This window comes from Schistocerca gregaria, chromosome 8 (assembly GCF_023897955.1).
Source record: "Schistocerca gregaria isolate iqSchGreg1 chromosome 8, iqSchGreg1.2, whole genome shotgun sequence".
Classification (NCBI taxonomy): domain Eukaryota; kingdom Metazoa; phylum Arthropoda; class Insecta; order Orthoptera; family Acrididae; genus Schistocerca; species Schistocerca gregaria.
In genome coordinates this window covers 492,673,635-492,692,154 of record NC_064927.1, presented here as the reverse complement: position 1 = coordinate 492,692,154, position 18,520 = coordinate 492,673,635, and the positions used below count along the sequence as shown (strand labels likewise).

General features: G+C 38.5%; 1 protein-coding gene across 2 annotated transcripts in view; it reads right to left on the bottom strand.

The window, feature by feature from the left end:
- Positions 1–10,725: 10,725 nt before the first annotated feature.
- LOC126284731 (uncharacterized) overlaps positions 10,726–18,520 on the bottom strand; it is a 371,044-nt gene continuing 363,249 nt past the window's right edge. For both annotated transcript variants that reach the window (XM_049983867.1, XM_049983866.1), the window contains exon 5: positions 10,726–11,730. In XM_049983867.1, the coding sequence (XP_049839824.1) occupies positions 11,632–11,730 (99 nt within the window). In that variant the 3' untranslated portion in view covers positions 10,726–11,631. The remainder of the gene's footprint in view (positions 11,731–18,520) is intronic.

The window sequence follows — 18,520 nt, the reverse complement described above, 5'->3', positions numbered from 1 at the left end:
GTTTTGAACAAAACTAGATCAGATAGGTTTAGGCTACAAAAACAAACAAAGTAAAATTAGGGTTTAACATCCTGTCAGCATTGAGATCAATAAAAAAGGAGCATACACTTCAGTAGGATATGGGTGTGGGAAACGGGGTGGATTGTCCTGGCTTTTTGAAGGAAGCACCCCAACCACTTATTATCAGATCTGACTTTCTCAGTTACCTACATACAGACTGTCCAGCTGACCATCTTGTATTGGGGTCTTCAGAGCAACCAAATAGGTCTGATTAGGAAGATATAGCGATGTTATGTGATATCTCTTTGCTTTTAGTGAGGGGGGAAAAAAGTGCCTGGAAGTGAAATACGATAAACTTCAAATGATTCAACTGCAATTGAACAATGGTGTATCTCCTTCCTGTCACGTAGATGATGTAAAGTAGTTCTTGTTCCAGTTCTTAAAGAGCACTACCTCTTAATGCATACCTGCCTGCTATGTTATGAATTGCTTCTTGAGTGGCTGTTTCCAGGAGTTACCATCACAATGCGCCATATTTTAACAGTATGGAGTTTTCTGGCAGAGCACCATCAAATGAGTTGCTTGGTTGCTCTTTCTTTTAACCGATGAAACCACTAGTATCAAATGTGATGTATTGTATTGTATTGTGTGTTAACCGGGGTCCTAGAAATGACAGAGGGGCTCCATCCCCACTGTAGCCACAGTGGTCCACAACCCTACAATGACTACCGCAGTCCACTTCACCCTTCCGCTGTCCCACACCAAACTATTCTTTCAAGGTTATTGTGTGGTGTGTGGTTCGGCCCACAGTAGACACCCCCCCCCAAAGAGAAAGTCTCATTCCAGATGAGTGAAACCCCTCTGTTTGCGTGATAGAGTAATGGTGGTGTATGCATACATGGAGAACTTGTTTGCACAGCAATTGCCGACATAGTGTAGCTGAGGTGGAATCAGGGGAACCATCCTGCATTTGCCAAGGCAGACGTAAAACTGCCTAAGAACCATCCATAGACTGGCCGGCTCACCAGACCTCGACGCAAGTCTGCTGGGTGGATTTGTGCCGGGGACCAGGAGCTCCTTCCCACTCCAGAAAGCCGTGCATTAGACCGCACAGCTACCTGGGCAGGCTAATGTGAGATATTACAAGTTGACTTTATGTCTTTTAAAATTGGTTTACTAATTGTTATGGGTCTCAATATATTAAAAATAATCATTTTTTAACTGATCTGTTTTGTTATTGAAAGGGTAGAGGGGTAAAAACCATAATGTTCAGATTCATCATTACGAGTGTATTGTTCGACACAATCACGTCATTTAAATGTCTGGGTGTGACATTGCAAATTGATATGAAATGGAATGAGCATGTGAGACTGCGGACGGGAAGGCAAATGATTGACTTCTGTGAAGGAGACCACATATAGGACACTGATGCAACCTATTTTTGAATATTCTGGAGTGTTTGGGATCCATACCAGGTCGGACTGAAGGAGGACTCCAAAGCAATTCAGGAGACGGGCTGCTGGATTTGTTATCTGTAGGTTCAAACAACACATAAGTGTTACGGAGATGCTTCAGGAACTCAAATGTGGATCACTGGTGGAAAAGCGATGTTCCTTTTGAGGAATGCTACTGCGAAAATTTAGAGAACCAGTATTTGAAGGTGACTGCTGAATGAGTCTACTGCTGCCAACATACATTGTGCGTAAGAGCCACAAAGATGATAAATGAGAAATTAGGGCTTGTATGGAGGCATATAGGCAGTCGTTCTTCCCTCGCTCTTCAGACGCACAAAGTGATTTTATGCTTGACACGGTACAAGAAAACTTGTACTTTAGATTAGATTTTTACAGCTTTGTTATCTCCTATTTTTAAGTACATACACAGTCTCATCATTGTTTATGTAGATGGATCCCAGCAAGAGAAAGTCCTCGATTGTTCCGCTGTTTTCCCTGATAGGGTTTTCAAAGTAAGTCTTCTGGAACAATTTACAAACCGTGATGCGCAGTTATATGTCATAATGATGGCACTGGAGAGGATTCACAGACATCACTGTACAAGGTTCCTCATCTGTTCCGACTCTCTTAGTGCACTACAGCTACTTCACCAAATGTATCCAGTAGACCAGTTGATTCAGCCCATCCATGACTCCTTACAGTGGCACCAACACTGTGGCAAGGAGGTGATCTTTTGCTGGGTACCTGGCCACATCGGGATATAGGGAACAACACGACTGACGAAGCACCCAAGGAAGCGTGTCGGGATGGTGTCGTCCGTCAATGTCCTGTCCTATTGCATGCCATCATCACACTTTTTGACAGACATATTATGTGTCAGTGGGAGAATGAATGGTTGAGGGTGGCAGAAAACAAACTGCAGCCCCTCAGGTTGACCACACAGGCATGGTCGACCTCATGCCAGCCTCACTGCTAGAAGGTGGTTCTGCTTACCAGGCTGCGAATCGGATGTAGCCCTTTGACACATGGCTTCCACCTCTGACAGGAGGATCCATCACTCTATGTGGTTTTTGGTGTGCCACTATCAGTTCAGCATATTTTGACAGTGTGTTTCTTATATACTGATATCAGGGCAGCCCTCAGTCTCAATAGAGATCTACCCACCACCCTTGCCAATACTGACTCCAGTGTTACAAGAGTGTTGACATTTTGTAAACTGTTAGGCCTCATCCCTAAATTGGTGGGGAAGGGAGGCAGACTTAAATCCATTATAAACAGCACCACATGCGGAAACAGCCTTTGTCTCCACCCATGAGATTGACCTGCTTACTTTTCGTCAGGGTGCTAATGACCACGATATTGAGCACCCATCACCTAAAATCACCACCACCATCATCTTTAGGGTCATCACTTGCAGAATTCTAGTGACATTAAAGCCACTGAACAGAGGGGAAATAGAGCCCTATTATTCTTCTGGTCCAGAGTCTCAACATTAAGACAGCTCTGTAGATCTCACTGGTAATCTAATTGTTCAGTATCTTCTCGGATGTGCTCATTTGTCCCCAGCCAATTATTTCTCATAATAATACAATGAAAGCTATGATGGTGTGAATAGTATTTTCAGATACACATGGCCACTTGCTGTACTTTCAAAACAGACTTCTAGGTCAGTTTTTCAAAAACTGTGTTTCACGGAATACTAGTGTTCAGCAGGCAGTGAATAACAGCTCCATAAAAAACTATTAACAGAGTGTGATGTTTCTTTTTTTATTATTTTTAAAAACTTTATTATTTCTGTGTTATTAATTACACAGCTCTACAACAAAAATGTTTTCTTGTTGCCTGCGATATTTGAACGTATACTGGGTATGCTGAACCTGAAAAAGGATTTTCCCAATGGGCTTTAGTTTCTTAGATACACGCTGTTTCATACGTGCAGCATTTAATTGTTAAATTGTCAGTAAACTGGTTGTGAATTCCATAATTCTGTATGCCTGTTCATTTTATATTTTGTGATTGCTTATGTAGAAATTTAATATCTTATATGTTACACGTTTCATAGGAGAAGGTGAGATTATGGGATGTGGTAGTAATTTGAGACACCCTCTTGTGTCTCACAATTTCAAGGAGAGCCAGTTGCTAACACTGCTGCTTTGAAGGTCAGGATCCCGCATACACAAGAGAAAATCACACAATCAGAGTTTTTCCAAATGCTAATTGTAATGTCTTTAAAAGACTCTGTTCTTTCCTTTTTTCTTCTTCTTCTTCTTCTTCTTCTTCTCCTTCTTCTATTACATGCTGAATCCACAATGAAACTGCATTTTTGTGGTCCTTTTCATATGTTTTTTTTTTCTAATTTTCATTTGACTGTGTACACAATGTGTGTCAATTAATATTTTGAATGTTGAATATCTACATATTGCATGTTACCATAATAAATAGATCCAATCTAGCAAAATGAGTGACATATTCGAATTCAGAGCCATAACGTTAACAAACTTATCTTATTTTTTTAAAAAATTCATTAACCTTGAAATAAACAAGGTATTCCATCAAAGTACCAGGATTCTAAAAGTGTTCTGTCAGAAGAGGAGTGTGGGAACACCTGCTGCAGATAAAATCAATATAAAACACCAATTCCTGGTAAATTGATTATATTAAAAGAGGGAGGGGGGGGAGATAGATAGATAGATAGATAGATAGATAGAGAGAGAGAGAGAGAGAGAGAGAGAGAGAGAGAGAGAGAGAGGAGAGAGAGAGGGGGGGGGGGGGGGGGATAGTCAGTAGACGCTGCTAGTACTGGGTTATCAGCAGAATGGTACATCACATTTTTTAAAGTGTCCCAATGCTCCTGAAAACTGTTATGAAGTTGAAAACTAGTCATTTATTCAGCTTGGCCTGCAACCGTTTACCACCAAGACAGTCTAACTTTAATTTAAGGCACAGCTGTTCCTGTTAGATGGGGCCAGATGAGAAAGTGGTCACTGGGGTGTAGATCACTGACCAGTTCGCACTGGACAGGACTTTTTAACTGTTCAGAAAAACACAATTCCTCCAATATTTATCATGCAGATGTTCTCTTAACATCTACATCTACATCAATACTCTGCAATCCATCTTGTGGCATGTGTTCGAGGATACATGGTACCACTACTAGCCATTTCCTTTTCTGTTCCACTCGTAAATAGAACAAGGGAAATATGACTGTCTATAAGCCTCTCTATGAGCCATAATTTCTTGTATCTTAGCTTCATGGTCTTACCCACAATGTGTATTAGAGGCAACAGAATCGTTCTGTAGTCAGCTTCAAATGCTGGTTCTCTAAATTTTCTCAATAGTGTTTCTCAAAGAGAATGTCACCTTCCCTCCAGAGATTCACATTTGAGTTCCTGAAGCACCTCTGTAACACTTGTGCATTGTTCAAACCAACCAGTAACAAATCTAGCAGCCCACCTCTGAATTGCTTTGATGTCTTCTTTTAATTCGACATGGTACAGATCCCAAACACTTAAGCAGTACTCAAGCACAAGTTGCACAAATATTCTATATGCAGTCTCTTTTACAGATGAACCACACTTTCCTAGAATTCTCCCAATAAATTGAAGTCGACCGTTCGCCTCCTTCCCTACCACAATTCTCACATGCTCATTACATTTCATATTGTTTTGCAGTGTTACACCCAGATATTTAAACCATGTGACTGTGTCAAGCAGGACAGTACTAATGCTGTGTCTGAACATTATGGGGTTGTTTTTCCTACTCATCTGCATTAACTTACCTTTTTCTACATCTAGAGACAGTTGCTGTTCATCACAACTAAACATTTTGTCCAAGTCATTTTCTATCCTCCGACACTGACTCAACTTTGACACCTTACCATCCGCCATATCATCATCAGCAAACAACCACAATTTGCTGCCTAGCCTATCTGCCAAATGTTTTTTATACATAGAGAGAATAATAGCAATATTACCACACTTCCCTGTGGCACGAACACTCGCCATCAAGGAAACACACTGGGTTCTATAACTTAAGAAGTCATCAAGCCCCTCACATATTTGTGAACTTATTCCATATGCTCATACTTTCTTTAACAGCTTGCAATGGGACACCGTGTCAAACTATCTCAATAAATCTAGAAATATGGAATCTGCCTGTTGCCCTTCATCTATAGTTTGCAGTATTTCATGTGACCAACAGGTAAGCTGATGTTTGCACTAGCAGAACTTTCTGAAACCATGCATATTCATAGACATAAGCCTTTTGGTTCAGAAAATTTATTATGTTCAAACTGAGAATTTGTTCAAGGATTCTAGAGCAAACCAATGTTAGGGATATTGATCTGTAATTTTTCGCATCGGTTTTTTTGTCCTTCTTATACACTGAAGTCAACTGCACTTTTTTCAAGTACTTGGGACTTTGTGCTGGTTGAGAGATTTGTTATGAATGAAAGCTAAGTAATGCACCAATGCCATAGAGTACCCTTTGAAAAACCAAACTGGGATTCCATCTGGTCTCGGTGACTTATTTGTTTTCAACTCCGTCAGTTGTTTCTCTACACAAGGAAAGCTTATCACTACGCCATCCATATGGGAGGCTGTTCTATGGTCAAACAACGGTATGTTTGTACGACTCTTGCTTGAACAATTTCTACAACATAAAATTTTAAAATTTGGCTTTCATTTTGCTAGCTCCAATTGTCACCGACTGGTCAACAAGTGACTGGATGTTAGCCTTAGACCCACATAGGACCAGAATTTTCTCACGTTCTCTGCCAGATCTTTAGCTACGGTATGACACTGGTAGTGTAGTTGTATGCTTCATGTACCCCCCCCCCCCCCCCCCCCCCCACACACACACACACTGATGATCGATTTAGACAGGTATGCTTCGTTGTACTAAAACTTATTTAAGCCACAACTCCAATGTGCTACCAAATACAATAATTTCATACACCAGATGATCGGATTTTAAAATCCCAAAGCAGGTCGTATTTTTAGTAAATATTAGTACAACTGAAGTGGATCTATCTAAATTAATTATCGTATGTCTCAGTTGCAGATGTCCTACATACAAAATCTTGTGCAACCTTTGCTTGTCGTCATTTGTGTCTTCTCTTTTGAACCGGGAGTGTAACAGTCTCTGCTTCCTCAGCAGTGTCCGAATCTTGTTACTAAGCTGTGGTGGGTCTTTTCTGTCCTTAATCCACTTACTAGGCACATAATTCTCCAGACAAATATGCTTAAGCTTTGCCCATAATTCCTCTACATCAAACTTACTGGAAGTAAGTGATACCTGTCCACTGTTTAAGTGAGATGCTATCAACTGCTTATCTGCTTTTTCTATCAGAAACACTCTCCTAGTCTTCTTAACTGATTTATTAAATTTTATAGCTGTAGTTGCTATAACAACATCACGATCACTAAACCCCATTTCTGTAGTACACTGTCAATGATGTCTGGCCTATTTTTAGATACAAGGTATAAGATATTTCCATTGTGTGTGTGGGCTGCTGAACTATCTCTCAAGACAGTTTCCAGAAAATGTGTTCAAAAGTACCTCATGCCACTGTCTGTCAGTACCACCTGCAGTGAATCCATAGACATCCCACTCTATGCGCAGTAGGTTGAAGTCACCTCCAATCAGTAATGCATGATCTGAGTATTTATGCACTATTGACCATAGACATTCTTTGAATGGCTCTGAAACTGTCACAGCAGAATCAGGCAGCCGGTAAAAACATCCAATGATTTACTTGGTTTCACCTAGACCTGTTATACACACCCAGATAACTTCACTCTCACACTCCATTTCGATCTCAATACAGGGAATATTTTTGTGAACTGCAATGAACACTCACTTTCCTATGGTCTATAGTCTGTCTTTCTGATATATGTTCCGTGGCTCGCAGTGTATATCAGAGCTTTCTGCTTCAGGTTTCAGTCAGCTCTGAGTCCTGAGAATAATTTGAGCACAAGAACTTTCCTGGGGGCAGTAAATTCAGCAACTTTGTTATGAATACTTCGACAATTTACTGGTAAAATTTTAACAGTCAGTTTCTTTACTGTGGGCAGAGGTTAATAAAGTCCCGAAAGCACATTTTGTGTTCGACTGACATAAAGATGTGCTTACAAGAACGTCACACTCTAGTGATTCACAGATTTGTGTAAGTGCAAGACACACGGTGGGGAAACATACTTTGTGCAAGTGTTAGACTTGGATTCAATGCAGCTTCCTCTATTGAATCTGTTCCACTATGTACCACACGGTGATGACACAAATTAATTGTAAACATAAATCACAATACCATGTGGAAAGACATGAGATCGCGTGGATAATCCTAAAGATTTACCCTACTAAACTCGAGCCGTTTTTACATGGCTGTTAGCAGCAGGCTGAATCACTGTCTCACACTGTGACCGCATGTAAACACAGTAACCTAATCACACTTGAAACCTGCCAGCTCAGAATTGATTGCACATTTGGTGCACCACATCCTCACACTGTCTGTTATTGTTGTCATCAACTGCTCTGACCGTGAACAAAATTTAAGCAATACAAGAAGCAGCCTTGTGAAGTTTGTAACTCACAGCCTTATCTGGCTTCAATAGCTGTTAGTTCCTGAATATATTATTGTTATTGTTGAGTTTCGGGTGCTCTATGGTGCTGTTATTAGTATCTACGTCTGCATCTACATCTACATCGAAACTCTGCGTGCCGCTGTATGGTGTGGGGCAGAGGGACCCTGTGCCACTACTAGTCATTTGCTTCATGTTCCACTCTTCAGCATGGTCATCAGTCAACAATCCGATCTCATGGCAGGGACAAAGGCTGTCATCACATGTTGTGCTGTTTATAATGGATTTAAGTCTGTCTCCCCTTGCCACCAATTTAGAGACGGAGATATCAGTTCACAAAATGTCAACACTCTTGTAACAACGGAATCAGTATCGGTGAGGATGGTGGGCAGATCTCCATCGAGACTGAGGGCTGCCCTGACATCAGTATATAAGAAACATGCTGCCAAAATATGCTGAACTGAAAGTGGGACACCACAAATCACATAGAGTGATGGATCCTCCTGTCAGAGGTGGAAGCCATGTGTTAAAGGGCTATGTCTGATTCGCAGCCTGGTAAGCAGAACCACCTTCTAGCAGTGAGGCTGACATGAGGTCGACCATGCCTGTGTGGTCAACCTGAGGGACTGCAGTTTGTTTTCTGTCACCCTCAACCATTTATTCTCCGACTGGCACATAATGCGTCTGTCAAAAAGTGTGATGACAGCGTGCAATAGGATGGGACATTGGCAAGCAACACCATCCCGACATGCTTCCTTGGGCGCTTTGTCAGCCTTATCGTTCCCTATATCCCGATGTGGTCAGGTATCAAGTAAAAGATCACCTCCTTGCCAAGGTGATGGAGCCACTGTAAGGAATCATGGATGAGCTGAATCAACTGGTCTACTGGATACATTTGGTGAAATAGTTGTGGTGCGCTAAGAGAGTCAGAACAGGCAAGAATGCCATCATAATGCCATATAACTCCACACCAAAATTTGTAAATTGTTCTGGAAGAGACACTTTGAAAACCCTATCAAGGGAAACAGTGGAAAAACCGAGGACATTCTCTTGCTGGGATACATCTGTATCAACAATGATGAAACTGTGGTACGTACTTAAAATGAAGAAAACACAGTTTTAAAAATGTAATCTGAAGTACAAGTTTTCTTGTACCATGTCACGCTTAAAATCAGTTTGGACCTCTGAGGGCACCGAGGCAGCAAAGCATTCCATCCCTGGCTGTGTATTCGGAGGTCTGATAGACCCAGATCATTGAGATAGTCAGCAGCATGTATCCTGAATCGCTTGGTCACAGGAGGCCGTCTCCTGAACAGCTGTTCAAAGTTGGGTTGGACCACTGCACTAAATGCCAATGACTGAGGTGATGCTGAGATTTTCAATGCCTGTTCAGCCAAAAGGACACGTCACCAAATCCAGAGTGGTGATCCACCAGCCTCTGCACACAGACTCTGAACTGGACTGGTCCGAAAGCTTCCAGTCGATATCTGAATGCCCTTATGGTGGACAGCATCTAACATCATTAGGTAGGAAATACGGTCTGATCCATAGACCACGCTGCCATAATCTAGATGTGATCAAAGAAATACCCTCTAAAAATGCAGCAGTTGGGACCTGTCAGCTCCCTAGCTTTTCTGCTAAGGCATTTCAAAATATTCAATGGCTGGAAGCCCTTCATTCACAGGTCTTCCAGGTATGGGAGCCAAGTTAACTTTGAGTCAAATAATAAACCCAAAAAGCACACAGTTGCCTGAAAACATAAAATATTGTCCCCCATTGTGAGCACTGGACCCAGCAATACCCTCCAATGCCTTGTGAATATAGAAAGAGGAGGCCTTCTCAAAGGTTCCCCCTGTTCTCTTGATTACCATAAAAGGGTTAAGGCACACTAATGTCCTGTTACTACGAGTCTGACGATTTCTCAGGAGGACTGACCAACTGAGCTCTCTCTGATGAGTGGGTGTAGGTAGTTGTTTGATGAGACCTTTCCATATGGATCGCATGAGAAGCTACGAAGCAACTGTCGACCCAGACAGAGCCCTGCCTGAGCAAGCCTTATACAACTGGGGGCAACAGGTGGTGTAGGGGGGTGGACCTAAAGATTTTTAAGTAATATAGAAAACCTGAAAGAGCTTTTGCAAAAACCTGAAATGGTATGTGCTGCAGTCATAGCAACCATATTCTCTGGAGAAGTACTAGTTGCCTGTTTGTACACACCTATGCCTCAACAATGGTGGGGCTAGTTTTGAACAATTGTAATGACAATGGAAGTAAAAGAAGGCAATGAGCTTGTCTTCATCTTTAGATATTCATAACAATGTATAATTATATCATTTGCAAAGTATCTATTTTTTCCTACATTTACGTTAGAAGCCCATCTTTTTATTGAAGAGATTTCTTATGTTCTCATAGGATAAGGAATGAGTATATTTTACACAGTGGCTTAGCAGATGTAGGGTTCACTTAAGTATATTATACTGGTGAATCACTGCATCATATAAAGACTTTTTAGTTTAGTATTTTATTTGTAATTATGAAAACAATTTCTTTCTGAAAATTGTGTTTGAATATTAATGTTGTTTTCATGAAACACACATTGCTCTGCTTTGGCCACAATGATCGATTTTTGGCAGTAAACATTGTCAGATAATAATATTTCCTGTAAGTTTCATTTTTTTAAAAAAAATCTGGTAGAAAGTTGTTATGATCTGTATTTTATTAGTAATAAAATGACAATATGCTACATGTTATTTTTAAAATGGTAAGGCATGGTAACTTTAATATCACTGGCACTCTCAGATTTGCATGATAATTACAGACAATGCAGAGAATAGTCATGGTTGAGCTTTCTTAGATGAAACAGTACAGAAAATACAACAGATATTTTACTTTGTTTTAATACATTTTATAAATTATTGTAATGTCAGTGTTTCATGTATCCATATAATTTTGCACAATAATAGAGATTTTGTAATGTAAAGGGCTTGCATTTGTCCTTCATTACTTTCAGTGTTTGAACTATTACACATGAAGTGGTACAAATTTGGAATCAGAACTCCCCAGGCAACATTGTATGTTTCATTGATCCATTTGTTCTCAATCATGCAAATTACTCCAATAAAATGTAGCACTCTTCTTGAGGGGGCAATATACTTAGTCACTGGCTCCTTATCTGATTTTACCTCAATTCTTTTACATATGATTTAGTCACAATATATAATTTGCTACCAATAACGGGCTCATAAATGTCTTTTGGAGATTACATTCTCCTTATTTACAAAAAGTGACTTAAAAATTTAAGGTTATTAAACACTTGGCTATTTTCCTCCAGTGTTTATGCATTTCCAAAAGTTAGAGATAACAAATTATATAACATAAAAGGTACCCAAGAACAATAAAGATTTCATGAAATAGAAACATGTAACTTATTGTGGAGAGTGTGACTGATATTTCCTCATTTAGTTTCTTGGCCTCAGCATTGTCATGTGTTACCAAACAATTTAGGTATCAACTTTTAGATGTTCTTTAGAGTGCAGTGTTAATACAAGTGTTGTCTTGTAAGGGTGATACTCCCTTACTATAAAAAAAAAGCTAGAAAATTAATTTGGGGCTATGACAACAATGGAGTCGTTGTCCTCATCAATGACAAATTCACCTCTGCCTTGGTCTTCATTGAGTGCTGCCTCATCACGTAACACCTGAAAAAGAAAAATATATGTTTTAGTGAAATGTGCTTATGTAATTATAATGTTTCTTTCTGAGACTGAAAGTCATATTTTTTAAGCTGTCATTCAAAGAATGTTATATAAATTATAAATGTGAAAGAGAGTGTGGGCTGTACGAATTTGTAATGGAGATAGATTATTCCCCAGATTAGCGCATAGATTATCTTTTATATACCTACTTACCTACCTACCTACCTACCAACCAAAGGGATTGAGGGGAGGGGAGGGGATGGGGGTAACGAAGCGTATCCCACAAAGCATGAATGTCCATAATTTATTCATCCAGCATTTGAGAATGAGAACAATTAGTGACTTGCAACAAACTTAACACATAATTTCAAACTCTTACAAAACTTTTTGTCAGTGACAGCCCCCATAAAATGGTGAAAGGAAAAACGTTTACCACTTACTACATTTCACTGTTCGTGTTGTGAAACTGCCGCATAAACCATGATGTTTTAATTTGGTGCTACTTTGCTGCTAACTGTATTCATGACAAATTACGCAGTCAATATTCACATCTACCACTGAATGTAGAAGCAAAATTTTATCATTGTGTGAGATAGTTCAGAAGTATGATGTCATAAATATAAATGTGTGAAAAACTGCTGAATCGTGTATGGCACTTAAATCCATTGCTTCTTTGCTACTAATTATATCCACAACATATTTCACAGACAGTATCCACATATGTCGCTAAATGTATTTACGAAATACAATTATCATTGTAGATTACGTAATTTAGGAGATATGACATCAAATACTGAGATGTGTAAGAAACTGTCATATCTTGCTTTAAATTTATTACTTCTTTACTACTAACTCACTTCGCAACACATTTTGCAGACACTAGTCACTATACCACTGGATGTACCTGCAAAATTATGTGATTGTACGACATAGTTCAAGAGATAACTGTGAGCTGTGTGAAAATGATACTCCAGGGCGAAATTTGCTGGAGATAGAGGTGAAATATAAGTATGTTAAATAGATTTGACATGTGAGCACACAGGCAAAGCCAATGATCAAAAGATCATCCTAAACCCCTGGAATGATTTAAACTAAGTTTGACAGACATATAATTATGACCTGGAAAATTATACTATGGGGGTAAGAACCACCATCCTCCTATAGGTATGGGGGCAATAACATGGAGAGACAAGAGGGGAGAGGGGGGAGGAAGGAGAGGAGGAGGTGGAGGAGATGGACAGGGAGAGGAGGGAAGTGGTGATGTAAGGGGGGGAGTTTGACTGAGAGAGGGCGAGGGGTGGAGGGGGGGGGAGGGTTTTATAGACAGAAAGAAGGAGGAGATAGGCTAATAGAAGATTGAAATAAATACATACTCCGGCAATGCCAGGTATTCAGCTGTCTCTACATACAAGTCTAGAGACTATGTTTACAGAGCCATATTGCAGTAGATTTATGGCTCTTCTTGCACACCCAGACAATTATGATCTTTCCTGTGCTAAGCAAATCGTATACAGTCCTGCTCCCTTTTCTGCCACATTTTGTAATTCGCTACTTAGTAACGTAAAAATGTTTTCTGTGAAAAGTATGAGTCAGTGAATATTGTAATCCAACATAAGCAAAGTGGGAAAAAAAGAAACAGTTTAATTTTAGGCCTGTCATTTCAATAGCTATATGTAAAATAATGTTGAAAACCCCTGATTAATTACAGCTAATACTACACCAGACTACCAACTCCAGAGATGCTGGAGTTGGTGGTCATGTGTGTACGAGGTGCACTTGCTTGTGTGTATGAATGGTGTGCGTCTCTCTTTTACTGATAAAGATTTTATATGAGTGTCTTTCAATTATGCCTGTCTGCAGCCTAACATATGTTCTTTATGGTAAGTAGCAATGTTTTTTTCCCTACATTGTTGATATTCCTACCTGAGTTCCCATTGTTTGAATATCAAATAGCATTCTCACTAAATTTTACTAAAGGCTCTTTACTAACAGTTGGCAGGAACCCTATAGTAGTGATAGTGTTATTTTTACCTATATAGCACAGGTTCTAATAGTTATACCTTTGTATACATTATGATCTTATCATATTATTTTCTTATGTTCTTATGTGCTGTATGAGTGAGCAAGATGACTTATTTTCTCAAACAGTAACATTTCTTAATTCATTTGCTTTTATTTCTGCAGATAGCATAAGATATGCATGAAAATGGCTTAAGTGACGGCTGTTTTGACATACTTCCATTTGTTAGGACAGGTCAGATTCAAAAAATTCCAGGATGCTTTGAAAACAGTGTTGTATTAAGAGGGATTTTACAGTCATTTTTATCGAGCGAGGTGGCGCAGTGGTTAGCACACTGGACTCGCCTTCGGGAGGACGACGGTTCAATCCCGTCTCCAGCCATCCTGATTCAGGTTTTCCGTGATTTCCCTAAATCGTTTCAGGCAAATACCGGAATGGTTCCTCTCAAAGGGCATGGCCGATTTCCTTCCCAATCCCTCCCTAACCCGAGCTTGCGCTCCGTCTCTAATGACCTCGTTGTCGACGGGACGTTAAACACTAACCAACACCACCACAGTCATTTTAAATTTATTTACATCTTGAATTTCTTTTATCAATGCTGGAAGGTGATAATGTTATTTTATTCCCATACATTTAAACCCATTACATTAGTCTTAAAGAGGTTTATGACCTCGTGTCATGATGGTGGCAATCCATATTTCTGTGAAGTTTGTTAATGCTTTTCTTAGTGACATGTAATATGTTCAGTATGTATTGCCATCAAAGGGCCAATATACTCAGTTCCTTAAATAGTGGTTTACACATTAACTCTTTGCTGTTTGAATAAAATAGTTCTGATTATTGTCAATTGAAGTTTAAGTAATGTAATTGACTCAAAACTTGGACCCCAAAAAATAATTCTATAATTAAGTATTTAGTGGAAAAGAGTGTAATACAATGTTATGTTTTTTTTTATAACCTCCTTCACTGCTCTGTTCACAAAACAATTTTACTGAGTTTTTCTGCTAGTTAAATCAATGCACTTTTGTTGAAGTTATGGAAACCCTCATGCCAAATTCAACATTATTTTGTGTCCAGTGATATAGTTGGTACCATTGAATTTCTGTTTTGGGTACTGTGAAAAGTTAGTCCAGCTGTTATTATATAACAGCCTACTGCAGGCTTGATAGTTTCTTCCGCAGCAGATGTGAGAACAGTGGTACTATTAATATTTGAAACAGTCTTGATCACAATCTTGTTAAAATATTTTTTTTATTTGGAGTGAGTGACCGGTTTCAACCCTATGAAAGAGTCATCTTCAGACTCCAGAGCAGTGGATGGACACTGCTAGATGAGTTCCGTTGACCCTCGATGCACGTGTAACTGCTTACATGAGTGTTGAGGGTTGACGGAACTCATCTAGCAGTGTGCATCCACCGCTTTGGAGTCTGAAGATGACTCTTTCATAGAGTCGAAACCGGTACTCATTCCAAATTTTTTAAAAATAGTATTTTAACAAGATTGCAATAAAGACTGTTTTTAATTTTAACTACTTCTAAGATCGCTGACTGTTTTCAAAAATCTTAGTGGTATTTCATTTAATTCAACTTAATACTAGTGATGCTTTCACATAGTTTTTAGACCAGCTATGTGTGGTTCCTCTTATTATATAAATCCATCTTTTGCAGCAGGGTGCTGTGTTTAACCATGTTGAAGGCCTTTGTGAGGTCTAGAAAAACACCTATGGTTGGAAATTTTTTGTCAACAAGCTCCAGAATTCATGTATTGCATCAACAGTTGTTTGGAAGCCAAACTGATCAGGTGACAAGAGTTTTGCCTTGTTTAGCAATGGATCAAGGCTGATGGCCATTACATATTCAAATACTTTACTAAATATTGAGAGTACTGCGATATAACTTTATTTCTCCTTTTATGAACAGGCATGGTTTCTGCACTGTACCATTTAAGAATGAGGAGTTTATTATGTGAGGCAATGACTTATTTCCTAAATATCTTTTTACATGAAGTACTTTGTAAATTGTTTGCTACTACCTAGTTCAGTTTTTCTTGGAGATGATATGATTATTCCTGGAGCGATCCTGGATTCCCTGCCCCTGTTTATACTTTTTGTTTTTAAGGATAAGTGCAGAAAATGTTTCTAGAAATGCTTCATATCTGCTGTCTACAGTATGAGCCTCATACACATTTCACCAATTTTCTTTCTGCTTATCAGAGAGGAAAGCGTGCATATTGTTTTTAATTGAACTTTCTCCTATGTAAATTTTTTTTGCATTGAAGCTTGTTGACAGTTGTAACCAAGAACACATGAATGTAAAAAAAAATATGTAGTGCTTGTACAACATTTTGAGAGTATACCGTACATTCTGTACAGTTGAGCTTTTATTTCTTCTAATAAATACTGAAGTACTACATGAATCAGTTTTGTTTGCATGTGTGCAATAACATGTAGTAATGCTCTAACCTACACTTGAACAATAACAAATTAGTATTTCCTTCATTCTGCTTTTCTAGTTTCTCAAGATAGTTCAAGTGTTGTAACAGTCATTCTCATATTTTCAAATTAGATCATGCAAAGTGAGGACTTAAGAAGACTATATGGCCATAGAATGGCTGTCTGATAGTGAAGATGGAGTAGATTTTGACAATCCAGATGAAGATCCTAGTATAACTGTAATTTTTCTGGAATCTGCAGGTAGTGATACCAAGCCCGAGACTACTAGAGGAATTACACATACTTATTATTATTCACATATAGGCCTAACAGGACCAAGCAAGGTACAATCGATCAATGTCACTTTTGATGGTTGGCCTTCCTTTGTGTCCAAATTTGTTTCATCCTTTCAGAATGAAGTCTCTTTCTTCATCAGATAACAGTTACCACTCTGTTTTCTAATTTCCCTTTGACAAACTTCCCAATGAAATATTTGTAACGTCTTCCTGAATTATACGGGTTACTTTAAGATCCTCCTGAATTGCGGTGACCCAGTTACATGGCTTAGTTTTGACCTTACTTCTGTTTTCGTAGAATTCTACTATTTGTTTTGCCAACATAGTGGGTGCCTTTCTTTTAATGTGCCCATAAAATTTAAGTCCACCATGCATGTGTGTGTATTCTTCTATTTCCTAATTACTTCCCAGTCTATAAGTTTCTCCATCAGATATTTTGGGCCTAGTATTTTCCTAATAATCTTTCTTTCAGATTTCTTCGATATCCCTCTTTCTGTTTAAAATTAAAGTTAAAGTTAAAGTTTCTGCTTCATAAAGAAATTCAGGTTTTATTACAGTGCTGTAATGCCTAAGTTTACTGAATTTAGAAAGTGATTTTTTTATTATAAATATTTTGTGTTAATCTTATTGCAGTTGCCATTTTTTGACAGAGAACTTCATTTGCAGCTTCTTCCAGAACATTCTCTTGTAAGATTTTCCCAAGTATTCAAATTCAGAAGCCCTTTTTATTTTTCCATATTTCGTGTTCAAAAACTTTGATGCTTGTTTGTTGCACATAATATATTCTGTTTTTCCAAATGATATTTGTAGTCCTACTTTTTCCACGGTTTCTTTAAGAATTTCAATTTGTTTTTGAACTGTGGTAATATCCCTAGTTAAAATTGACAGGTTATCTGCAAAGGGACCTGAACTACAAAATATATTGCGATGGATATTATACCTCAATAGAGGTATAGAATCCCAAACTGTAAATTTGCAAATGAAAAGGAGCTGAAGAAAGAAACATGTGGATATTCTAAGCAATACCTTACTACCATTAACCAAGTTTACATTTCCTCCATTTTGTACGAAGAGAATAGTATTACCTGTTTTCTGTTTACTTTTGTAAGTGAACTGCCAGAACTGAAAGTCAAAAGGTTTGACAGAAAGAAGAGAGAACACACACTGCTACAATGTCCTACTCCTGTTTCTGTTTAAAACTCAAATATGGGAAATGCAGATATATTAGATAGCAACACTGGCAGATGTCATATACAGTTTAGATCCAAATGATGCTATAAAAATTTTGTTTATCCATCTCATTGATATAACTGTACTAAATTTGTGGATTCTCTACAGAAGGTTACTCACTCTTAAAAGAACAGCAGATATGCCCATGAACCAAAAGTTTAAAGCCGAACTGGCTCATGCTCTTTGCCAGATTGGTCCTGGAGCAACAAAGCTAGCACAGATGCAATATAGACCAGCCAGCTTAAATACAAGGTATCATCATTATTTCCAAAAAACATTAGATACTTTAATCACTGAGCAGTGTGGAATGAGAAGAGAACAATGTGCAAATGCTATTAAGAAGTGCAAAGTAAAATTACATTTAAATACAGACAAAAACTGTTTTCTTGCATTCAGGAGTATATAAAGATATGTGCCATAAAACCATTTTCAATAGTACCATTAATTCTATCATAATATTGTTCATTTAGTGTTTGAAACTATGATTTTATACTTAACAAATGTTTATTAATAGAGTAAATTCCACACAGTTTTGCAAAAATGCAAAGAGTAAAGAAATATATATTTTTTCCATGATTAAGAATGTACATTTTTTCAACATTTTCCTAACATATTTGAACAATTTCAAACACACAAAAATTATTTAGTGTCCTAAAAAATGTGCAGCCCTTTCTCTGTTATGGGGCTATATACAGGCCAAGTGGAGATCTCTTCTGCATTTGAGATGTAGCAACAAGATGGGACAGTCCCACTTGCCACTATTCTACTACGTAAATGCATAAGTGCCCCCCCTCCCCCTCCTTTTTACATTTAGTA